The 23,976-nt window shown below is 51.9% G+C and overlaps 4 protein-coding genes across 15 annotated transcripts in view; 2 read left to right on the top strand and 2 right to left on the bottom strand.

The window, feature by feature from the left end:
• The window catches only part of Mars1 (methionyl-tRNA synthetase 1), a 16,513-nt gene extending 6,895 nt beyond the window's left edge, over nt 1-9,618 (top strand). The window contains exons 11-22 of one of the 2 annotated variants that reach the window (XM_076920449.1): nt 1,546-1,620; nt 5,171-5,341; nt 5,479-5,574; nt 5,688-5,805; nt 6,324-6,537; nt 7,877-8,008; nt 8,091-8,195; nt 8,278-8,464; nt 8,902-8,973; nt 9,107-9,130; nt 9,218-9,310; nt 9,405-9,618. In XM_076920449.1, the coding sequence (XP_076776564.1) occupies nt 1,546-1,620; nt 5,171-5,341; nt 5,479-5,574; nt 5,688-5,805; nt 6,324-6,537; nt 7,877-8,008; nt 8,091-8,195; nt 8,278-8,464; nt 8,902-8,973; nt 9,107-9,130; nt 9,218-9,310; nt 9,405-9,551 (1,434 nt within the window). In that variant the 3' untranslated portion in view covers nt 9,552-9,618. The remainder of the gene's footprint in view (nt 1-1,545; nt 1,621-5,170; nt 5,342-5,478; nt 5,575-5,687; nt 5,806-6,323; nt 6,538-7,876; nt 8,009-8,090; nt 8,196-8,277; nt 8,465-8,901; nt 8,974-9,106; nt 9,131-9,217; nt 9,311-9,404) is intronic. The other variant, XM_076920450.1, reaches the window with a different exon arrangement.
• Ddit3 (DNA damage inducible transcript 3) lies at nt 9,554-10,512 on the bottom strand. Its single transcript, XM_076920452.1, has 2 exons — nt 10,366-10,512; nt 9,554-10,119 (listed from the first exon to the last, which is right to left on the bottom strand). Exons 1-2 carry the CDS (start codon nt 10,501-10,503, stop codon nt 9,754-9,756), a joined length of 504 nt encoding a protein of 167 aa, XP_076776567.1. The 5' UTR covers nt 10,504-10,512; the 3' UTR covers nt 9,554-9,753.
• LOC143436304 (DDIT3 upstream open reading frame protein) lies at nt 10,369-17,620 on the bottom strand. 3 transcript variants are annotated; one of them, XM_076920455.1, is made up of 4 exons: nt 17,594-17,620; nt 15,048-15,146; nt 12,442-12,489; nt 10,369-10,523 (listed from the first exon to the last, which is right to left on the bottom strand). In XM_076920455.1, exons 2-3 carry the CDS (start codon nt 15,108-15,110, stop codon nt 12,448-12,450), a joined length of 105 nt encoding a protein of 34 aa, XP_076776570.1. In that variant the 5' UTR covers nt 15,111-15,146; nt 17,594-17,620; the 3' UTR covers nt 10,369-10,523; nt 12,442-12,447. The 3 variants fall into 3 exon arrangements, with proteins under 3 accessions (XP_076776570.1, XP_076776569.1, XP_076776571.1); XM_076920454.1 differs by lacking the exon at nt 17,594-17,620 and adding an exon at nt 15,722-15,762; XM_076920456.1 differs by lacking the exons at nt 10,369-10,523; nt 17,594-17,620 and adding an exon at nt 12,111-12,248 and having other exon boundaries at nt 15,048-15,124.
• On the top strand, nt 15,281-23,976 carry Mbd6 (methyl-CpG binding domain protein 6). 9 transcript variants are annotated; one of them, XR_013106436.1, is made up of 15 exons: nt 16,948-17,220; nt 18,239-18,302; nt 18,390-18,526; nt 18,750-18,852; nt 18,968-19,130; nt 19,349-20,395; nt 20,551-21,206; nt 21,394-21,547; nt 21,668-21,837; nt 21,951-22,367; nt 22,450-22,502; nt 22,813-22,876; nt 23,013-23,183; nt 23,456-23,519; nt 23,625-23,976. XR_013106436.1 is itself a non-coding variant. In XM_076920446.1 (13 exons), exons 3-13 carry the CDS (start codon nt 18,414-18,416, stop codon nt 23,085-23,087), a joined length of 3,015 nt encoding a protein of 1,004 aa, XP_076776561.1. In that variant the 5' UTR covers nt 15,281-15,376; nt 18,239-18,302; nt 18,390-18,413; the 3' UTR covers nt 23,088-23,976. The 9 variants fall into 9 exon arrangements, 6 of the variants coding, with proteins under 6 accessions (XP_076776561.1, XP_076776563.1, XP_076776557.1 ...); XR_013106434.1 differs by having other exon boundaries at nt 23,456-23,976; XR_013106435.1 differs by having other exon boundaries at nt 23,013-23,519.

The raw sequence follows: 23,976 nt of genomic DNA, 5'->3' as shown, positions 1-23,976 counted from the left end.
ATCTAAGTTTGCTCATTTGTTGGTTTACTTATTATTTATTTATTTAGAAATGTTTTTAATCCTTTTAATAGGCCAATTGTAGACTGGCAATGAAGGGACAGACAGACAGGTTTTTATCTAATGGGGAAGAGGCCACTAACTGAACAGGGGCTGGTGTAGGAGAAACTGCCTGGAAGATGAGCAAGGAAGGGGTAGGCTCTGAGTTTGAAGTGGGCAGGGGAGGCTGCTAAGAAGAGCTGGCATTTGAATTTGAGAATAACAAGAAACACTTGAGGTAAAAGTAGGATTAAGATTCCAAGTCAGAGACCGGGAAGTGTAAAGAGCTGAGCTGGCAGAACTGGAAAGGCCAGAGTAAACCCTGTATGGCAAGGCACGGGCGAGGCACGGCTTAATTACAGTGCTCTGCAGGCAGAGGCAGGTGAGTCTCTTGAGTGTGAGGCTAGCCTGGGCTACAAAAACAAAAGAAAAGAAAAGGTCAGTATAGCTGTAACTAATGATTCAAAAAGGAAGTGGGCAAACTGAAGTACCTGAGGGCAGGAGCCGACCTAAAAAGCCTGTTAGGACATTGACAAGCTTCGATGTTCCCTGGAGGTTAGGATACTAATGAGAAGATTGCCGTGTACTTGGTCACTAGTACAAGGAAATGGGGAAAGGCTTTGGGGAGTGTTTTAGAAGACGGCTGTTGTGCTGGTCAAGTAAGATCCGTTTTGGCTTGTGCTGGAGGTGTAGGTCAATGGTAGAGCACTGGAGGTGTGATCAGTGGTAGAGCACTGGAGGTGTGATCAGTGGTAGAGCACTGGAGGTGTGATCAGTGGTAGAGCACTGGAGGTGTGATCAGTGGTAGAGCACTGGAGGTGTGATCAGTGGTAGAGCACTGGAGGTGTGATCAGTGGTAGAGCACTGGAGGTGTGATCAGTGGTAGAGCACTTGGCTGACTGGAGTCAGGTCTTGCTCTTGAACTCTAGTAACACACAGTAGGGAAGATGGACCTGGTTGGTGCCATCTGAACGTAGGAAGACTCAGAGCTGGATGCAATGGTGATGAGGTGCCTACAGACTTGTAAACAAGCAGTTGGAAATAGATACGGATTTCAGACAAGCTATGAGACACTTACTGTGTCTCACCTTCATACCTCAGGTCAGGGTTGGCCAGATGGCTGTGCAGTGGGCAGAAAAAACAGACTTGATCTCCACATGGTCATACTCAAACACAAAATAAATATATCAAAACTGCACCATCCCAGCCCCACACCCAGGTAGGTGGAGCAGGCTGAGTAGTAAGTACAGTGTGGTGCTGTAGCTGACCAGTCCTGAGCGTGCTCACTGCTGCCATGGACTGAGTGTGCAGAGACCTGAGTCTCAGGAGCAGATGCTGCCGCAGTGTGCACACACAGTCTTTGTTGACAGGAGGCCACAACTGGAGGGCTGCACTCGTTCTGAGCTGTAAGGCAGAGGCTCACTGGCCTAGACAGTTCCCTCCTCTGCAGCCCTCGTCTTGCATGCTCCCACCAGAACTACACCCTCCATACGGAATTTCTCTCTACAGAAACCCCAGTGCAAAGTCTGCCGCTCCTGCCCTGTGGTGAAGTCCTCCAAGCACCTGTTTCTAGACTTGCCTAAGGTGAGTCAGACGTCCCTCTGCTGTAAACTCACACAGCCAGCCACTCTCAAGTGGGTGCCACTGTGCCCAACCGTTTTATTTTCTTGTTTCTAGATATATTTGTGTGTGTATATTGTAGGTTGCCAACCTTATGCGGCTGAATAAAACGGCACCGCAGAGTTGACACAGCTGACTAAAACAACGCTGCACCGCTTCAACTCTGCGGTGCCAAGGGCGCACATTTGCGCGCGCCAAGCGCTCTGAGGCAGCAATCCAAGATGGTGCCTGCCTAGGCTCTGGTAGATACTACCAGAGGCCTATGCATGCACAGTTCAATTTGGCTCCAGCCCCTCCCGAACGGGGCATGCAAATGAGGTACCACTAGGGTACCACGAACCTGACCAATCACTCCCTCCTGGACGGGGTATACTAATGAGTATGCTAATGAGGCATTGCAGATTGACCAATCGGACACCTCCATGCGCTTTGCCACGCCCAGGGCTGGGGGTATATAAGCAGCCTGTTCTGGGCATTGGAGGCAGTCTCTCCCAAGAAATCTAAAAGAGCGCTTCCACAATAAAGGCTGTTGAGAAGGATCCGGTTTGTCGCGTCTTCCTTGCTGGACAAGTGGCCATCCTGGATTGCTGCCTCAGAGCGGCTGGCGTGCACAAATGTGCGCCCTTGGCCCGCAGAGTTGAAGCGGTGCAGCGTTGTTTTAGTCAGCCGGGTCAACTCTGCGTTGCCGTTTTATTCAGCCGCATAAGGTTGGCGGCCTACAGTATATGTCTGTGTGCACACGTGCGTGTCTGCGTGCATGTGCATGAGGGCACATGCATGTGAGCCTGTGTGCTATGTGTATGCAGGTGCCCAGTGAGAACAGAAGAGGCCATCAGGTCTCCTGGAGCTGGAGTTATGGGCATGGGCAGTTGTGAGCCACCCCGTATGGGCATGAGGACTGGGACTTGGATCCTTTGAAGTGTCTTTTTATTTCCAGTAATCATTTATACAGCTCGGGAACACAGCTTATGGTAGACCTCATAGTCTAGTCTGTCCAAGTCACTATATTCAATAACTGGTACTGGGCAAAGCTTATCCCTGGTTGTGGTGACTGTGGTTTCAATCCCAGCATACTCAGCACTAAAGAGGTTGAAGCAGCAGATAGGAGATTCATGAATTTAAAGCCAGCTTGGGCAAGATAATACTAAGACTTGTATGTCAAAAAATAATCAACATTGTTCTGAGGAAACAGAGAACACAAGGTGAGTCCCAGGCCCACTCCCCAGGCCTTTTCTCCCTCAGGGTCCATAGGCTGGCCTTGGATTCACATGTAGCTGAAGATGGTCTTGAACTCCTGACACTCCTTCTTCTACCTTCCAAGTACTGGGATTACAGACAGAGAGGGAACCAGGCTAGCTATTTCCAACTGCCATTCATATTCCAAAGTTTGAATTCCAAAACTTTTTCTTTTTTAAGAAGATTTTTATGTTATGTGTGTGGGTGTTTGCCTACATGTGTCCCTGTCAGGACATGCCTACAGTGCCCTCAGAGCAGTGGTTCTTAACCTGTGGGTTGCAACCCCTGTGGGCTCCCATGACTCTTTGGCAGGGGTCAGGTATCAAATAACCTGCATATCAGATATTTACATTATGGCTCATAACAGTAGCAAAATTACAGTTATGAAGTCAGAACAAAATAATTTCATGGTTGGGGGTCACAGCATAAGGAACTGTATTAAAGATCTCAGGATTAGGAAGGTTGAGAACCACTGCCTTAGAGGAACTGAAGTGGGGTTGGAAGTACAGATGTCTGTGCCGTGTGGGGGCTGGGAACCAAACCCAGGTCCTCTGCAAGAGCAACAAGCTCTGTTGACCATGAGCCTTTTCTCCAGTCCCCTAATCTCACTTTTTAAAAATTTTGATGACCTTGTAATCCTTCATTGTATGCATACACTTCAAATACCATATTTAGTCATCTAAACCGTGAGAATTTTTATTTTTACTTCTTATGTTTTTGGTTATTTGAGTCCCGAGTTTCTCTGTGTAGCCCTGGCTGTCCAAAAACTCACTCTTGTAGACCAGGCTAGCTTCAAACCCACAGAGATATACCTGCCTCTGCCTCTCAAATGCTGGGGTCAGAAAGAGGTGTGCTTCACCACTGCCCAGCTGTTAAAACTTTTTTTAAAAATTAAAATGTAATTATATCCCTCCCCCTTCCTTTCTTCCAGTGCTCCCTCTCATACGGTTTTCTTCAATTGTTTTTATACATAAATACACAAACACACACACACACACACACACACACACACACACATACACACACACAACCTATGGCGTATGTTCAGTGTTGCCTGTTATAGATAAGGCTTCAGAACGGACCTTTTGGTAGTTAATCTTTTTTTAAAGACCAAGTCTTTCTGGACTGGGTGTTGCATATGTGATCCGAGCAGTAGAAACTGGTCGGGTCAGGATTCTAAGCCTTTCCTCCATAGTCTCCTGTATAATGAGTTTGAAACTACAATGACATCCTGTCTTGAAAAAGCACAAAGCAGTGTTTGGAGAGATGGCTCACTGGGTAAAGACATCTGCCTCTAATCCCTGGTACCACACAGTAGAAGGAGAGAACTGCCTCAGATTCCGTGTGTGGGCGTGCATACACACTCATACACACAAATGCATGTAAAACAAGAAAACATGCTAGGTTGTGAGTTGTATCTACTTTAACATAGAGTGTGCGGCTAACATTTACAAGTTCCTAAACTCAGTTTTCTCACCCCTGCTGAGTAGCCAGAATTATAAACTACATTCCACCGTTCTCAGTTTAGTTTCAGTATATTTTTGCTTTTATAGACATTTCTTCATGTATACACCTTACAGACTCAAGGGAATTTTGTTTTTTGTTTTTTCTTAAATATTTATTTATTTTATGTATATATACACTGTAGCTGTCTTCAGACACACCAGAAGAGTGTTACAGATGATTGTGAGCAACCATGTGGTTGCTGGGAATTGAACTCAGAACCTCTGGAAGAGCAGTCAGTGCTCTTAACTGCTGAGCCACCTCTCCAGCCCCAAATTTTGTTTTTTTTTAAGACAGGGTTTCTTTGTGTAGACTTCACTTTCCTGGAACTTGCTCTGTAGACTACGCTAGCCTCTGCCTCTTGACTGCATGCACCACCACAGCCTGGATGTGCCAGGAACTTGCTCTGTAGACCAGGCTAGCCTCTGCCTCTTGACTGCATGCACCACCACAGCCTGGATGTGCCAGGAACTTGCTCTGTAGACCAGGCTAGCCTCTGCCTCTTGACTGCATGCACCACCACAGCCTGGATGTGCCTGGAACTTGCTCTGTAGACCAGGCTAGCCTCTGCCTCTTGAGTGCATGTACCACCACAGCCTGGATGTGGATGTTTTTGTTGAATAAAGTTGTTAATAATTTCTTAGATGTTCCTGAAGTCATAAATCTTTTGATTTTACTTATAGTACTGACTCAACTGTGCAATGTTTGACTCGCTGACCTTGGTGCCATCCTGTTTGAGACAGTCCTGTATCCTTTTTTTTTTTTTCTGTTTCAGTTGGAAAAGCGCCTGGAGGACTGGCTAGGGAAGACGCTGCCTGGCAGTGACTGGACACCCAATGCCAGGTTTATTATTCGTTCCTGGCTTCGAGACGGCCTCAAGCCACGATGCATCACCAGAGACCTCAAATGGGGAACTCCTGTACCCTTGGAAGGTTTTGAGGACAAGGTAAATTTCTTTTACCTTTAGTCATGACTTAAAACGTTCAGCCTCAAGATTGAGTTCATGGGCTAGCTGATTAAAAAATTGATGATATTTCTTCCTAGCCTGAAATTTGTGGTTGGTTCCTATTTATTTCCCTGCAGGTATTTTATGTCTGGTTTGATGCTACTATTGGCTATGTGTCTATCACAGCCAACTACACAGACCAATGGGAGAGATGGTGGAAAAATCCAGAACAAGTAAGCTGGTCTTGGCTAACCTGTCTGTGGGGATGGGATGTGAGGAAAGAGGTAATCTGAGCTTGCTTCTTTGAAGACGGGTTCAGGCAATCTCCCAATAAATCTTCTCCTAGGTGGACCTTTACCAGTTCATGGCCAAAGACAATGTTCCCTTCCATGGCTTGGTTTTTCCTTGTTCGGCCCTAGGAGCTGAGGACAACTACACCTTAGTCAAGAACATCATTGCTACAGGTAGGTCCTGGCAAAGCTCTGTAGGATGTTCCTAGGGCGTGAGGCCCAAGGTAATGCTTGGATGAGCCTGGAGACATGCTGGTCCTCCATTAGGAGTTGAGACAGGAAACAGTTAAAGCCTGGGAACACCATCCACGAGGAAGCAAGAACTGGAAAGCAAAATCTAAACCCTGGATGGATAAGCAAAGAGACGAAGGCCGAGTGGGAGCATGGGACCAGACGGCCTGTGTGTGTACTCTCCTCATGACCGTTGTCCTTGGACAGTCAGCATTGGGGAAAGGGTGAGGAGCCGGGCGGTGGTGGCACGCGCCTTTAATCCCAGCACTTGGGAGGCAGAGACAGGCGGATTTCTGAGTTTGAGGCCAGCCTGGTCTACAGAGTGAGTTCCAGGACAGCCAGGACTACACAGAGAAACCCTGTCTCGAAAAACCAAAAATAAAAAAAAAAGAAAGAAAGAAAGAAAGAAAGAAAGGGTGAGGGAAGGAAGGGCATGACTTGAGTCCTTCTCTTTTGTCCAGAATACCTGAACTATGAGGATGGGAAGTTCTCTAAGAGCCGGGGGATAGGAGTGTTTGGAGACATGGCTCAGGATACAGGGATCCCTGCTGACATCTGGCGCTTCTATCTGCTCTACATTCGGCCCGAGGGCCAGGACAGTGCCTTCTCCTGGACAGACTTGCTGATTAAAAACAACTCTGAGCTGCTTAACAACCTGGGCAACTTCATCAATAGGTAGGAGGAAGTGGTAGGGCAGTGCACCCCGCAGGGAGGATGGCTAAGTGGGTGGAGCCAGGGGAGGCTGGAGGCAAGGAGGTGGGGTAGGCTGCCACACACACTAAGCTGTGCATTCTTAAGGCAGGTCAGCAGTAGCCAGGTGGTTTGACGGAATTGGTCACAAATCTTCATGCATTATATTCTTATTAAAGGTCTTTCTAGAACTGGGGGGTGCATGCTTTCCTCACAACAAAGTTAGCTTTCAGATCACTAATGTGTTTCTATGAATAGAGGTTGTTTGGTGTCAGAGCTGTGCAGTAGGCTCGCTCTCTGTGAGTGCTGTATTTCTGCTTCTGCAGCCGTTCTCCAAAGGAAGACAAGTGCTGGGGCTGGAGACACAGCTTGTGACAGTGTTTCTGTACACATATACTGGGGCTGGAGACACAGCTTGTGACAGTGTTTCTGTACACATATACTGGGGCTGGAGACACAGCTTGTGACAGTGTTTCTGTACACATATACTGGGGCTGGAGACACAGCTTGTGACAGTGTTTCTGTACACAAATACTGGGGCTGGAGACACGGCTCAGTGCCTGTTTCTGTAGCACATTCAGAGTTCTGAGCTTCATCCCCAGAACACACAGAAGTGCCTCCTGCACTTAAGACCCTCCGGCCATGGTCTGGACCTTTAGCTCAGCCTGCAGCCATGTTTAGCAGCTTCATTAGAATAATTGTTAGCGTAGAACATACTTAAACCTGTTACTTGTTAATTCTTCTAAAAGTATTTTGTGTAATTATTTATCTCTGTATTTGCAGAGCTACATTGTTGGGAGAGAGAGGAGGAGAGTTTAACCTCACTTCTAGTCTGAGGGCCAGGAGCTGTCAGGCTTTCGCAGGAATGCCATGAGAATTAAGTTTTCTCTCTCTCTCTTTTTTTTTTTTTTTTTGGTTTTTCAAGACAGGGTTTCTCTGTGTAGTCCTGGCTGTCCTGGAACTCACTCTGTAGACCAGGCTGGCCTCGAACTCAGAAATCCGCCTGCCTCTGCCTCCCAAGTGCTGGGATTAAAGGCTGCGCCACCACTGCCCGGCAATTTTTTGTTTTTGTTTTTTTTAAAGCATCTATTGACTGTTGTCGGGTGCGATTGATAGTGTGCCCTGAACATCAGCGTATAACCTGACTCAGTTCTTCCCTCCGCCATGTAGATGCCAGGGATTGAATTCAGGTCATCGAGCTTGGTGGCAACCTTAGCTTATCATGAGCCATCTGGCTGGCCCGAGCATGAAGACTTAGTGAAGTGGGATGAAATTTCTCTATGAAAACTGAACAATAACTGTTTTCTCTTTTCCCCTCCCCAAGAGCTGGCATGTTTGTGTCTAAGTTTTTTGGCGGTTGTGTGCCTGAGATGGTGCTAACCCATGATGACAGACGCCTGGTGGCCCATGTCTCCTGGGAACTCCAGCGCTATCACCAGCTGTTGGAAAAGGTTCGGTAAGTGACTTCCAACTCCGTCCAGTCAGTGACATGTTGGTGTGGTTGGCAGTCCTGTATACTTTGCCTCCGCCCCTCCCAGGATCCGGGATGCCCTGCGCAGCATCCTTACCGTGTCTCGCCATGGCAACCAATACATTCAGGTGAATGAGCCCTGGAAACGGATTAAAGGCGGTGAGACAGACAGGTATGTTCAGGAGATAGGGCTGGCTATTGGAATTAAGTGACATGCTACATCTCGATGGCCTTGACATGTCTCTCTTTCTTAGGCAGCGGGCAGGCACAGTGACAGGCATGGCAGTGAACATAGCTGCCTTGCTGTCTGTCATGCTCCAGCCGTACATGCCCACGGTCAGCTCCACCATCCAGACCCAGCTGCAGCTTCCACTTGCAGCCTGCCGCATCCTTGCCACAAGCTTCATTTGTACCTTACCAGCAGGCCACCAAATTGGCACAGTAAGTCTTAGTAATGTTGATGGCACTGGCCACTTAAAATCCTTATTTTTACAGTGCTGCCTTTGGGGTGAGGTTAGTAGAGACCTAAATGTCTCTGTGGTGGGTGTGGGGCTCTACAGCTGTTCTCAGAAACTATCTGTGTATCTGTATATCTTTATTGCTGTTCATGCCAGAAGCCAGTGAGTGCAGAGAATAGAATTCTAAGAAACCCCATGACCTGGTGGTGCTGACAGCCGTCTGCTCTGACACTGACGGTGTGCCCTTGTGCTTCCCCACTGGAGTCCCGTGCTTCCAGTGACTGCTGCCTTTATGAAGTCTATGCACACTCCTACTTCTTCAAGCATCTGGGATCTCTAAATGTCAGAAAGGACAGTGGGAAGCTTTTCTGTGTGCTGTGCTGCAGACTCAATGATTGATTCTGCTCTTTGTTTTCACAGGTCAGTCCTTTGTTCCAAAAATTGGAAAATGACCAGATTGAAAATTTGAGGCAACGCTTTGGAGGGGGCCAGGTGAGCAAATTAGCCTGTGCCCTCCCCCAGCAAAAGCCCTGGCAGTGCCCCCCAGTCTCCCCAAGCACCCTGACTCCTCTCTTTCCACCTTTGGCCTTGCTACCTCCTCACTCATGTCTCTTTCCTGTCTTAGCTAGAAGAGTCCTTGGAGTTAAAGGTAACCATTTCCTCTGAGATGTGATGTGAAACTGGAGGCCAGACGGTATTTATGGCAGCAAGTAATAATTCTACTGTTCTTCTCCAGGCTAAAGGACCCCCTAAGCCAGCAGTTATTGAGGCAGTCACAACAGCAGGGTCACAGAACATACAGACACTGCTGGATGAGGTGACCAAACAGGTATGAAATGTGGACCCTGAGGAGAGGAAGTTCTGAACCCGCACAGGTCCTTGTCATGGGAGTGCTGTCTCCCTCACCCCGATTCTTTTCTTAGGGCAACATAGTCCGGGAACTGAAAGCACAGAAGGCAGACAAGAACCAGGTTGCTGCAGAGGTTGCTAAACTCCTGGATCTAAAGAAACAGTTGGCTTTGGCTGAGGGGAAACCCATTGAAACTCCTAAAGGGAAGAAGAAAAAGTGAGAGATGTTCACACAGTCACTTTACTGGGTCTGGACAGTAATAAAGTATGTACAGTGTGTATGTACAAGCCAAGGCCTCTCCTTTGGTCTATCCTCAGTCCCCCTCCTCAGCACGTGCAGTGGAGGGTCACATGCTTGGCACTGGCGCGATGGTGTTGGGTACACTCCTGGAGAGACGGACAGGAGGTGACGCCAACAACTGTTCATGCTTGGTGCAGACTGACCATGCGGTCGATCAGAGCCCGCCGTGTGCTCTCGACCTCCCTGGTCAGCCGCTCAATTTCCTGCTTGAGCCGCTCATTCTCTTCAGCTAGTTCTGCAACTTTCCTCTCGTTCTCCTGCTCCTTCTCCTTCATGCGCTGCTTCCCAGCCCGGGCTGCACATTGACCGCTCTGTTTCCGTTTCCTAGTTCTGCCTTGATCTTCTTCTTCCTCCTGAGCCATAGAACTCTGACTGGAATCTGGAGAGCGAGGGCTTTGGGAGGTGCTTGTGGCCTCCGCTGGCCCTGGCTCCTCTGTCAGCCAAGCTAGGGATGCAGGGTCAAGAGTAGTGAAGGTTTTTGATTCTTCCTTTAAGGAAATGAAGAGGGGAATATAGATATTAATTAGTCCAGGAGGGCATACATAACCCCCAGTTTTCTGGGGTTTATTTTATTTTTGCTTGTTTTTTTAGACAGGGTCTTGTGTAGGCTACAGTCAAACTCTAGCTTAGGCTGGCCGTGAACTGAGCCTCTTGCCTGCACTTGGCAAGTGCTGGGGCTATGGGCCCACACCATCAACATGCTCGCCCATCGGAGGACCAGCATTCTCACTCACCTCTTCATTTCCTGGGGATGGGATATAGGTGCCCCCAATTTCATCTGAGGACAGGACCTCCTGCAGATCCTCATACCAGGCTTCCAGCTCCCAGCTGGACACCATGTCAAAGGTGAAAGGCAGGGACTCAGCTGCCATGACTGTAGTTGGGCCGGGTTCTGGAAAAGGACATACATTCCATTCACCACAGTTAGTGAACTAATCTCACGCCTCTTTTAACACATAGAATTTAAAATGTACTGGTCTTGCAAGGCAGGTAAAGGCATAGGTTGTCATTCCTTGAAAGCCACATTGGCAGAGGGTGGGGGTAGAGAATCAACTCCTACAAGTTGTTCTCTGACCTGAACACAAGCACACATGCTAAATGAATGTCGGGATGGGGACATGGCTACCACCTAAGCCTAGCAACCCAAGTTTGATTCGGCCAGATTCAACTCTGAAAAGTTGTCCAGATGATCACATGCACACACCACAGCCAGCAACCCCACAAACAAATAAATTTAATTAAAAAATGAAAATCAGTAAATGTCAATATTACTTAGTAATCTTGGACTGGAGAGATGGCTCAGCAGTTAAGAGCACTGACTGCTCTTCCAGAGGTCCTGAGTTCAATTCCCAGCAACCACACGGTGGCTCACAACTATCTGTAATGGGATCCTTTTCTGGTGTGCTTGAAGGCAGTGACAGTGTACACACATACATGAAATAAATCTCTAAAAAAATATTTAATACTCTCTACCATTTAGTTTCTTTAAAAGCTTTTTAAGTTGCATGTGTATGCACATGTACATGATCAGTGAATGGCGGCCAGGGGCATCAGCTCTCCTAGAGCTGAGTTCCAGGCAGCTGTGAGCCACCTGATGTGGCTGCTGGAAACTGGACTCAGGCACAGCAGAAAAGCAGCACGTGTACCTAACTGATAAGCTCTCTCTCCAGGCTCTACTGCCATTCTTTTTTTGGTGTTTGTTTGAAACAGGGTCTCTCTGTGTAGCCCTGCCTCTCCTAGAACTCATGCTGGCCTCAAACTCAGAGATCAACCTGCCTCAGCCTCCTGAGTGCTGGGATTAAAGAAGGTGTGCGCCACCACCACACAGCTTTCCATTTTTTTGTTTTTTCCACTATTTTTTGTTGTGCTGGAAATTGAACAAGAGCTTCATTTATATGCTGGTCACTACCAAGCTTACTCCAAGATGGCTACCTAGCTTGAACATAATATTTTTTAAAGATGTATTTATTTTATTATCTCTGCATACATATGTGAGTGCCTGAATGTATGTGTGTGTTGTGTGTGTGTTCCTGGTGGACATGGAGACCACAAGAGGGAATGGGTTCCCTGGGAACTAGTCATAGATGGTTTTGAACTGCCATTTGTGTACTGGGAATTGGACTAGATCCTCAACAAGAACAGCAAGGGCTCTTAAACACTGAGCCATCTCTCTAGCTCTCAGAAACAAACTTGGGGGGTGGGAGGCTATTTTTAAGACAGGGTTTCTCTTTGTAGCCCTGGCTGTCCTGGAACTCACTCTGTAGACCAGGCTGTCCTGGAACTCACTGTGTAGACCAGGCTGGCCTTGACTCAGATCTACCTTCCTCTGCCTCCCAAGTGCCGGGACTAAAGGTGTGCACCACCACACCTGACAGAACATGCCCTTTATTGTAAGGGATTTACTACAGATAACTTGAGGATCCTCTCAAGTTCTGAGATACAGAACAAGCCAGTGTGCGTGGCTATGCATACATACCTTACAGGGTTACAGTAAAAGCACTCAGTTCACTTGGGACATTACTGGTGATTTCCAGGGGCAATTACCAGGCCATTTGTACTCCTTTTTCTTGTGTGAGAAGCTTGGGCAAAGGTCCTTTGGGTCTAATCTTGGTGTGGACTGAGAATTGGGAAGACAAACCAATTGCCATTGTTGAGGCTGACTTTTGAGACCCAACTCTAAAACATTATGGGGTCAGAGAAAGACATGGTTTGACAGCCAACGCTTGTTGCAATCAAGGCCTTGTCTAACTCTCACCCCAGCAAAGCAACCTGAGCAGCATTAGGAGCTGACTGAGGGTGGCTCAGATTACCTGCTTTCAGGTGTGGTGGTGTATGAAGATGCACTTCCTCCTGGAACACTGTGGAGAAAGGGGGAGAAACAGGTCCTTTACCTCTAGCCTCTTCTGGGCCCTTCTCTAGCTCCTTCCTTTTCTTTTTTTTAACTGAGATTTTTGAGACGGTTTCTTTGTGTATCCCTGGGCATCCTGGAATTCTGGAACTCAACTCTGTAGACTAGGCTGTAGTTCTTTTCTTGTAACACACACACACACACACACACACACACACACACACACACACACACAGGTGTGCATGTCTTGCAGTGTGTGTGTATGTGTGTGTGTATGTCCCTAAAGCCAACTCCAAGGACAGAGGCATACTTTATTTTTAGTTGCTGACATTTGTAGTCCTGATTACATAATAGCAGAGTCCTGGCCAACTAAGTTTTCTCTAAACCCCAGATAGACCTCAGATCTGCTTAGGACTAAGCTACAGGAAAGAGAGACTTGAACAGCACTTGCTCAGACTCCATTTCCACTCTGGCAGCCTCCAGTCCAGACCTGCTCTGGGACCCATCTCTCCAGAATGTTGAGCAGGCATTTGGCTTACATGAAAGGCCTTTCCTATCCAGGTTGTACAGTTCTTACTAAATGGCAACGCTAGGTTCTCATTTCTCAGATTCCAGCTCTGTCTAAAGCACTGGCAACTCTAGTACATTCTTTAAAAGTCCCCAAACCTACGTATTCCCCACTATTACATTTTCCAGATGTAAACTAGTCATTCATACATTTGCTTCCCTGGGTCATTTTGGAGCCCTCCTTGAAATCGCCCCTTCCTTCAGGGTCTCACTATGTAGCTTTTGCTGTCCTGGAACTTGCTTTGTAGACTAGCTAGCTTTGAACTTAGATCTGCCTGCCTTTCAAGTGCTGGGATTAAAGGCTGTGCCACTATGTCCAGCTGAGATGATCTGTTTCTGTTCTTGTCTTTTGCTTTTTTATTTTCATGGCTGCAGGTTGACCTAGGGCCCGCAACATACTAGGTAAACAGTCTACTATTGAGTACATACTCAACCCTTTGTTTCTGTGTTTGAGTCAGGGTCTCTCTCACTATGTAGCCCTGGCTGGCCTGGAGCTCAGAGATCTGCCTGTCCCCACCTCTCTTGAGTGCTGGAATTAAATGCATGTGCCATGAAGTGGGCCTTTCCCCAACCCTTTTAATTTAGGTCACTCCTCTGCTCAGACCCCCCCCCCCAATGGCTTCCTGCTTCACAACTGTTAAAGACTAGCATCCTGAGAATGCCTTCAAGGCTCTGCATGAGCTGCTGCTTGAGCCTCCACTCATCACCAGCTCCTGCTTACTCTAGTCCAGCCCACGGCCCTGTTCCTAAAGATACCAGCATGCTCATCTTAACCCTTCTGCTTGGCCTCTCCCTTCTATAGGGCTCTAACACATTATCTGCTTGGCTCACAGGCTTGTCTTCTTTCTGTCTCACCCACTCCACCCATTGAGGTAATTCCTGAATGACAGAACCTATAGCCACCATCCTGGACTATTCTTCCTTGCTTTTGTTTGTTTTGTTTTGTTCCTTTTTACTTTATACTGAAATGTAAGCTTTATTGAGAACAGTCTCATCTTTTGCTTTTAATATACCCTGAGTCCTCAAAAGCTTGTACAGAGTGGGTACTTATTCGGCATTTGTTAGGAATGAATGGGGAAAGCCCCTCCCCCAATTTCCCTTATAGAGGAGAACTAAGCCCACTGAGCCCACAGGCAGAGCTGAGCTGGCTGTCTCTGGGGACTGCAGATGCAATATTGCCCTGAGTGTTTCTCTGCACGGCTGTCCTCTAGGGAAAACTCCCTTGGTCTTCCAGTGTGTAGGACCTGGCTTTCATCAGCAGAGGAGCCCCAGGCCTGAGGGTGCAGAGACAAACAGTGGGCTGGCCTGATGCAATGGTTACACAGATTTGTTGGGAGCCAGGACTGAGGGAAAAAGCAGAGATCAGCCCTGGGAGAAGCAGAAGACCCTGGAGAGATTCCAAATAATTTCCCATAGTTAAAGAGATCCAGGCTGCTCTCTTGTACGGAAACCCAGAAACCTCTGGGGAAAAAGGAAAAACCCGTCTATGCTCCTCCCACCAGCACCCCCACTCGCAAAGGTCTGTCCGTCTTCGAGTTCTCTTGAACTTTAGAGTCTGCTACTAACGTGGCTATATTGGCCCCCGAGGCGCTTCAGCTTGTAAAGATTTGGTGGAGAAAAGGTGGAAACTGACAGAGTCAGTCCCCAACCTTGGGGGTGTGTCCTGCTGCCCCGCCTTTCCTGCGAACTGCCCAGGCCTAAGATGGTTCGCAGTTCTCAGTACAGACACAAGTTCCCGAAGGCAACCGGAGTACCTTTGCAGAGCAGGGACCAACTCGAGACAAGGGAACCGGAATGCAATCGCCCAAAGGAAGAGGGGGCTTGTAAGCACCATTCCTGAATCAGGGATTCACCGCCTTCTCCCCCCCCACCTCCCTTCAGTCTACAAGCTCACAGTGGAAGGGGTGGGGCTACATCCTCAAGAACAGTTGCCTCCAACTTCAAGGAATAGCTATGCTGGCGAGGATGGGAAGGTAAGGGGTAGACGGAGTCAGTACTCGCCTCTCTCCTCAGGTTCCGGCTGTTATTTTGGCTCTGTCGCTGCCACCCGCTCATCTTCAACATGATATGATCGACGTATTCGTCTCAAGATAGTGACCTCTGGAGCGGAGAGCAAGTATCTTTTATGCTGTCCGGCCCCTCCTCTTGGGGGGGGCAGGGTCCAGGAGCCTACCAATCAGAAAGCGGCACGCTGGCACTGGCTCCGCCTCACCCCTCACATCCGCCACTCAGGAGTCCCGTGGCCCCGCCCCCATCGCGCCCTCTGGCTCGAGAGTCTACGTTGTCTCGGACCCGGAAGTGGCTTTGGGTCACGAGGCATCGCGGAGGAGGTGAGTGAGTCATGCGCGCGCGCGGAGGAGAGTGCGGCGAGGGAGGGGATGACGGGGGGCGGGGATGATGCAATGTTTGGCAACCGGTGTCCGCTCGCGCACGCGCAGGGGACATCGATGGTGGTGGGAGGTGCGGGGGGGGGAGGAATGGGGGAGAGAGGAAAAAGGGCGGAGCGCCAGCTCCCAGTGTCCAACGGCCCCAACGGCTGTCCTTCCTGAACTTGTCTGCCCACCTCCCATCACCTTTAACTTACTCCTCCATAAAAGACTCCCATTTTCCCCGGCCCCTCCCAGCTAATGGGCACCGAGGCTCTTGAACCTCTTTAAAGTTTCCAATTCGTTCACCTGGACTGACATCTTCTCGAGTCTTTTAAGAGATCTCCTCCTCTTTTAGCCTTCTAACGCTTCCCAAAGACTGAGGTACTGGCATTTCCTTGGTAGTCCACCGGCTTCTCTCAGAAGGGCGCCTTTAACGTTTGTGTCTGAACCGTACACTGCGTGCCAGAATTCAAGTTCTTTGTAGAGTGTAGACTGCTGCCTCCTACTTATCCCACCCCTGCTTTGTGTGATGCCCTTCACTAAGCCCAGGACCCACCCTTTTCCTTCTCCGAGATAGCATGTCCTGTGACTCCCTGCTAAGGAGTTGGCCTCTTGCCTCTAGCTGTCTGGGTTCACGACCTACAGTAGAGACTGGGACGTGCATGCACTTGAACGCATGATTGCCCTGGACTGGGTCATCAGAGGAAACACAGATTCTAGTTTAATTTGCCCAAGGATTCTACCTTACTCGTTTGAAAATTAACGATAGGCAAAGGTAAAAACAGCATTGTGGAGAAAACTTGAGTAAAAGTAAAAACATCTTGCAAGACGTATTTTTTGTGCCACGAAAAGAGAGGCCATGTGGTGGCCTATTACATAGTCTGTCGTACACTCGGAGGGGCAAGCCAGAGTTTGTCTTAGTAGAAACTGAACCGAGACCGGTTGCTATTGGATGGTGCGACAGTGACAGGTCCTTGGCCAGACTGCTCCTTCGCTCCAGACCTTCATTTCCCCTTCTGTTAGTAGAGGTGGGGGGTGGGTTGAACCAGATGGTCTCTCCTGGCCTAAAGACAGACCAGGTTGTCAGTGACAGGCAGAGGTCATGTGACTTGACAGGCTGAGGTCGTGTTGTGACATGTTGACCTGGAGAGGCGGGTCAAGTCTCTGCACACTACCCGGGAAGCCTTTGGGGCGGGGCAGGGCAAGTCGCGACTTTCATCTTTTAGGGCTGGCCCCTCCCGGACCTGACATTCCTGACTCCCCCAACAGATTGTGGCTTCGGAAGGGGCCCCTCCCGAGGGAGGATTGGGATTGGCCACCAGTGGCCTGGGAAGAGGCCCAGATCCTTCCGCGGAGGGCGGGGGGGGGCCGCGTGGGGTGTTTGTTCTCTTGGGGATTAATGGGGGGTTGTGGGGGAGGGGTAGGCGCGCTCCCGCATGCGCACTGCGTCCCCTCCTGTTGGCTCGCTGCTGTCCGCTGGGCGGGGGCCCGGCCCCGCCCCTCTCCCGTCCGGGCAGCGGCGGCGGCGGCGGCGGCGGCTGCGGCGGTGGCGGCGGCAGCGACGGCGGCGGCGGTAGCAGCCTGCGCGGTGCCTTCTGGGAACGGAATCCCCAGGGCTGCCCCTGGCCCCTATGGCGCATGCGCGGGAGGCCGCTCGGTGATCCGCGGCGGCGGCGGCGCTTCCTGCTAAGACCGGCCGGGGCCGTACCGGAGGCTCGGGCTCCACCGACCCACCTCCCACCCCCTCCCACTCACCCTCTGGGCCGCGACTGCGCAGGGCGGGGCCAGCCGAACCATGGGCCGCGGTGAGTGCGGGGCCCGGCCCCCCCGCCCCTCCCCCTCCCTTCTCTCTCCTCCCCTTCTGTCCCTACCCTCTGCCCCCTCCGCGTCCTCTCGGCCCCTTTTCCCGGCCCCATCCACAGCCCCGCACCCTCACCTGCCCCCGCCGTTTCTCCCCCTCAGTGCCTGACTTCTGCCTTCCTGACCTCCCTCCCTTCAGTGCTTCGCCCACCCTCCACCCGCCCTCTCCCCAAGTTCCTTCCTACTTCGTGCGCCTGCCTTCCCCTCCTCCCCAAGCTGAAGGAAGCAGTCTGGGTGACAGGGCGCCTTGTTATGAGAGGGAAAGTTTGGAAGCCGTCAGTGTGCGGCGGGAGCGATGGTGAGGTTGGTGAGGGGTACCTGCAGGTCTGAGGGCCGTCCCTACATGTCAGGGAACGCTTGTTGCTGTTAATTGAAAGCCAATGGGGGATTATGAATCCCCTTTTCGTCGGCTTGAGAGGACCAGGAGCTTCTCAGGATCCTGGAGGAAGACAGAACTCTGGTTCCAGCTCTTTGGAGGTCCAAATGAATTAGATCCGAGATTGTTGGATTGAGTGGGCATGGGGGGATTTCAGCTGGTACCACCCTGCCAGGTAGTTGGGCAATTGCTTGGTGACCTGTGGGGCAATCTGTACTTTTTATATGATCTTCCTGGGGGAGGGGACAGCAGTGGCCAGACACTGGGAGACTTCCTAGTGGCCTGGCATTATGGGAATTTGCCCACACTCCTTGTTGAAGTCTTCTGTGCCTAGACAAAGGGATCTAGCCCTTCATATGTCAAGAAATAAGGGTATGGTTTCATGGTCCTTGGGAGTTGCAGTGCTGAACTCCCCTGGTCTCTAGGGACTGGGTTTGGAGGGACAGTTGTGGACATGGCCAGCAGATCCCTGAGGTCCCTGCAGGCACTACGTCACGTTATTTATGGTCCTTTCCTTGAGTGCTCTGGGCTGTGGTGTTTCTTGAGTTAGGTAGATTGAGAGGCCCTTCTCTTTCCTTGTGTTGCAGGTGTGGGCTAAGCTGGTGGCCCCGGCTTTAGACTGGATCCCACGATGTTTGCAGAGATGTTCAGGTAGCCATGGTGGTATGACAGAGGACTCCCCCTCAGGTGCCCAGCCCAGGCTCGCCCTCCTCGTGCCCACATGGCTGTGTGTTCCAGGCGCACGGGAGCTGACCACACACAATGAATGGAGGCAATGAGAGCAGCGCAGCAGACAGAGCGGGGGGCCCTGCGGCCACGGCCGTCCCTGTCGGGTGGCAGCGCTGGGTGCGAGAAGGTGCTGTGTGCTATATCAGGTGTGGCCTTTCAGATCGTTCGTCCCTCACCCCTCCTCTCAGAGCTTGGGTTTCTGGCACCTTGTTGCTCTCTTTATCTCTGTGTCTCTGGATACATTCACTCTTTGTGTCTTCTCACATCCTTTATGACTTGCCCTTCCGGGAAAGCATTTGACTGTCCTTTAGGAAGTATCTCCAGATTGGCTGACATTAACCCCATACCTGTGACCCTGTTCTTTCCCAGCCCAAGTGGCACAGAGCTTTCTTCCTTGGAGCAAACCCGTAGCTACCTCCTCAGCGATGGGACCTGCAAGTGCGGTCTGGAGTGTCCACTCAATGTACCCAAGGTCAGAGCTGTGGGGGTGCCAGAGACTCGATGCATGAGCCAAACAATTACTGACCACGGTGCCTTCTTGAGATCCCACCCCCTCACCGTCCCTGTCCATGCTTCCTACCTTACAGGTTTTCAACTTTGACCCTCTGGCCCCGGTGACCCCGGGTGGGGCTGGGGTGGGGCCTGCATCAGAGGAGGACATGACCAAGCTGTGCAACCATAGGCGGAAAGCTGTTGCCATGGCAACTCTGTACCGCAGCATGGAGACCACCTGCTCACACTCTTCTCCTGGTGAGTTTCTGCCACTTTAGAGAAAAATGGGGGAAACCTGGGGCCTGGAAGGTGGATGGTGGATGAGCTATCTGAGAAGGAAGGCCCAGGGTGGAGTCGGTGGGGAACAGCTTGGTGAGAAGGGACATGGTGGTGACTTGTGGGAGTTGGGACTGGAGAAGACAGCGTTCATGGCAGAGAAGGGCCCACAGCTGACCTTCACTTCTCATTTATTGCAGGAGAGGGAGCAAGCCCCCAGATGTTCCACACTGTGTCCCCAGGGCCCCCCTCTGTCCGCCCTCCTTGTCGAGTTCCTCCTACAACTCCACTTAATGGGGGCCCTGGCTCCATTCCCCAGGAACCACCTTCAGTTCCCCAGGCCTTCCCCTCTCTAACAGGCCCTGCAGGGCTCTTCCCACCACCCCGGCTTCCTGATCCAGTTCCCTCTGCAGGCAGCAGCAGCCCTTGTTTCCTCCCAAGAGGCAATGCTCCCTCTCCAGCCCCACCTCCCCCACCTGCTATCAGCCTCAATGCCCCCTCCTACAACTGGGGAGCTTCCCTCCGATCCAACCTGGTGCCCTCTGACCTGGGTTCTCCTCCAGCCCCTCATGCCTCCTCTTCACCACCTTCAGACTCTCCTCTCTTCCACTGTAGTGATGCCTTAACACCTCCTCCCCTGCCCCCAAGCAATAATCTCCCTGGTCCCCCTGGTCCCCCAGGTCCTGCCACTCAGCCACCAGTGTCTTCAGCCACTATGCACCTGCCCTTGGTCCTGGGATCCTTGGGAGGGGCCCCCACAGTGGAGGGGCCTGGGGCACCCCCATTCCTTGCTAGCAGGCTGCTCTCTGCAGCAGCCCAGGCCCCGCCCCCGCCACCCCCTCCCAGCACTTTACAGGGCCGAAGGCCCCGTGCCCAGGCACCCTCAGCTTCCCACGCATCGCCCCGCCCCTCTCAGCGGCGGCCTCGCAGGCCCCCAACTGTCTTGCGCTTGCTAGAAGGGGGGGGCCCTCAAACCCCAAGGCGGAGCCGTCCTCGGGCCCCCGCCCCTGTCCCTCAGCCCTTTCCTCTCCCAGAGCCATCCCAGCCTATTCTCCCTTCTGTGCTGTCCCTACTGGGACTCCCCACCCCTGGCCCTTCCCACTCGGATGGAAGCTTTAACCTTTTGGGGTCAGATGCACACCTTCCTCCTCCCCCAGCCCTCTCCTCAGGGAGCCCTCCCCAGCCCAGGCACCCCATTCAGCCCTCCCTGCCTGGGACCACCAGTGGCAGCCTCAGCAGTGTGCCAGGTATGGTCTTCTAAGCTTAGCCGTACAGCCATGGGGCACTGGGGGAGAAGTTTAGAGAGCACTGTGGCGGGTTTGGGGGTTTGTGTCAGAGAGGTTGGCTTCTGTGGATGCCAGAAAGAGGACTTTCTTAGAGCTGGATCTGTTTTCTTTTACAGGTGCCCCTGCCCCACCAGCTGCCTCCAAAGCCCCTGTAGTCCCCAGCCCTGTGCTTCAAAGCCCGTCTGACGGGCTGGGGATGGGGGCAGGCCCAGCCTGCTCTCTGCCTCCCTTGGCTGGTGGGGAGGCTTTCCCTTTCCCCAGCCCTGAGCAGGGCCTGGCTCTCAGTGGAGCTGGCTTCCCGGGGATGCTGGGGGCCTTGCCTCTCCCTCTGAGTCTGGGACAGCCTCCACCTTCTCCATTACTTAGCCACAGTTTATTTGGTGTGCTGGCAGGGGGAGGACAGCCTCCTCCTGAGCCCCTGCTGCCTCCACCAGGGGGACCTGGCCCTCCCTTAGCCCCAGGAGAGCCCGAAGGGCCTTCACTCTTGGTGGCTTCTCTGCTTTCACCGCCCCCTTCTGATCTCCTCCCCCCTCCTGCTCCCCCTGGCAACCTCCTTGCCTCCTTTCTGCCCCTGTTGGCCCTGGGCCCCACAGCTGGGGATGGGGAAGGATCTGCAGAGGGAGCTGGGGGTCCAAATGGGGAGCCATTTTCAGGTTTGGGAGACCTGCCCCCCCTACTATTCCCCCCACTTTCAGCCCCACCCACCCTCATAGCTTTAAATTCTGCGCTGCTGGCTGCCAGCCTGGATCCCCCCTCGGGGGCACCCCCCCAGGTAAGGCCCAGGGTATGAGCTGGTGGGGCAGAATAAGACTAAATCAGGATGGACTCTTCCCGGGGAGGACTCAGTCTTGCCTGGGGTAGGGTGGGTAAGGGAGCAGGGCCACTTCACCTGAAGTCGTAGTCACAGTGTATGCCTGTGAGACATTTCACCACATGCTAAATAAAACCATTCTTCTTAGCCCTGTGTCCTGAGTGCCCCCCAACCTGGACCACCTACCTCCAGTGTCACCACGGCAACTACTGACCCGGGGGCCTCCTCTCTGGGCAAGGCCCCCTCCAACTCAGGGAGACACCCCCAACTTCTTAGCCCTCTGCTGAGTGCCAGCCTGCTGGGTGAGTGGCATGAGACAAGCAGTCAGAATTGGGAAGTCTCTGACCATTGGGTAAACCTGAAGAGAGTGTGGGTCAGCTCAGTCTGTGGAGGGAGAGGCCCTGACTAGAATTTTTCAACAGGTGATCTGTCTTCACTGGCCAGCAGCCCTGGAACCCTCCCCAGCCTGTTGCAGCCTCCTGGCCCTCTTCTTTCCAGCCAGTTAGGACTGCAGCTCCTCCCTGGGGGGGGAGCGCCTCCTGCCCTGTCAGAGGCTTCTAGCCCCCTAGCCTGCCTGCTACAGAGTCTCCAGGTAAGCACATGGATGGGGGAGGGCCCTCTGTCAGGAAGAAAGTATTTCCTAAACCTAGGAAGGTTTTCCGAGTACAGAGGAAGGACTGTGGTTGAAAGACATGTTTTTGCCAGCAGATCCCTCCAGAGCAGCCAGACGCCCCCTGTCTGCCTCCCGAGAGCCCCGCCTCAGCCCTCGAACCGGAGCCTGCCCGGCCTCCCCTCAGTGCCTTAGCCCCACCCCATGGTTCTCCTGACCCCCCAGTCCCTGAGCTGCTCACTGGGAGGGGGTCAGGAAAACGGGGCCGGAGGGGAGGAGGGGGACTTAGGGGCATTAACGGTGAGACCAGGCCAGGCAGAGGCCGAAAGCCGGGCAGCCGCAGAGAGCCTGGCAGGCTGGCGCTCAAGTGGGGGACACGTGGTGGCTTCAATGGACAAATGGAACGGTCCCCAAGAAGGACTCACCATTGGCAGCATAATGGGGAGCTAGCTGAAGGGGATGCTGAGCCCAAGGACCCACCCCTTCCTGGGCCCCATTCTGAGGACCTTAAGGTAGGTGTCCTAACGTAAGGCTCAGGCTCTGGGCTCTAGTGCATGTACCTCCCTTTTTGCACACACTGTTCTCTTTCCTTAGGTGCCCCCGGGGATAGTCAGAAAGTCTCGTCGTGGCCGGAGGAGAAAATACAAGTGAGTGTGAGGCCCACCCTTGTGCCATCTATTTGTTGGGACTAGAAAGGTGTACACATAGTGCTGTTTGTTTCTGTGGTGTTGGGGATCAGTCCCAGGGCCTGTGCATGTTAAGCCAAGTGTTAACAGTTAACTGAACCATGTACACCCCTGGCCCCAGTAGTGGCTTGCTTTTCATAAATGGCAGATACTTGATATGAATAAGGACATTGTGCCTTTACTATCCAAATGTAGAAAGTCTCTCACCCAGCCTTCTGAAATTCACCTGGTGCTTGGGAGCTGTTCCTGATCATCTGTGCCCTTATTGCAGCCCTGCCCGGAACAGCAGCAGCTCCCGCCAGGACGTTACGTTGGAACCCAGCCCTACAACCCGAGTGAGTGTGGGCTTGGATGGGCGTGAGGGTTAGAGGCAAAGAGGAGACAAGCCAGGAATGGAAGGTTAGCATGGTGGGGAGAAAGACACCTGTTACCTTAGCTAACTGATCACTTCTTTCGACTTCTCTTGTACAGGCGGCTGTCCCTCTGCCTCCCCGGGCCCGCCCTGGACGTCCTGCCAAAAATAAGAGGAGGAAACTGGCCCCATAGCAGCCATACCTGGAGCTGGAATCTGACCCTGACTGGGGAGAGCTGAGTGCTGAGCCTTGGGAGCCCCTGCCAGCCACGTGCACCTGTGGACAGTGGGTGGGGGCACTACTCCCCACTCAGAGCACAAATGCAACCCCTTGCCCTACAAATCCCATCCTGAGCCATTGCAGGGGGTAGGGAAGCTCACCCCCTTCCCCCCCCCCCCAAAGCCATGTCACTGAAGAGGCCTGGGGGGGGTGGTATATGGCCCTCTCCCCATCAGGCGCTAAGGGGAACACCCCTTCCCCAGGTCTTTTATTTGTTTAAGTTATTTTTGCACAAATGACTCTTTTATATTTAATTCGACTTCATTGCCTCCCTTCTTAAAGCCAGCAGGCTCAGTTTACAAACCTGTGAGCTACTGTTGGCTGCTGCCCTCCTTCCCAGTGAAAGGTACAGAGCAATAAGCATCATGCATCTCCCCGAGTCCCACTAGCACCCCTCTGCCTCTGGCTCAGGTTGCTCAAAGCACAGACCCCCTCTTATCCCTATCCCCAGGATCGAAACACATAGCCTCATTTCAGAGTGTAGCCAGGTTCCCTCCGCTTTCCTTTGGGATATGAAAAGGGGCCAAGAGGACTGTGGATCTCCCACACACACTACACTGGCCCTTCTCCCCCGTCAAACGCTCAGACGCTGTGATGATGCCACTGAGGATCATGCAGCGTGGTCCAGCCGGAGCGGAGCGGCCAGCATGACCAGCTGTCCAGGGGCTGCCTCCTGCCTTTTTTTTGTAAAGACAAGACCCTTGGGAGTTTTAATTCTGTTTTGTACTTGCCCTGTGGGGCCTCCACTGCTTTTCTATGGGAGACACTCTTAATTTAACAGATGAGAATATTTTGAAACTCTG

Source organism: Arvicanthis niloticus, chromosome 22 (genome assembly GCF_011762505.2).
Source record: "Arvicanthis niloticus isolate mArvNil1 chromosome 22, mArvNil1.pat.X, whole genome shotgun sequence".
Classification (NCBI taxonomy): domain Eukaryota; kingdom Metazoa; phylum Chordata; class Mammalia; order Rodentia; family Muridae; genus Arvicanthis; species Arvicanthis niloticus.
The sequence above is the reverse complement of the archived record's forward strand: the minus strand, read 5'-3'. Positions and strand labels throughout refer to the sequence as shown.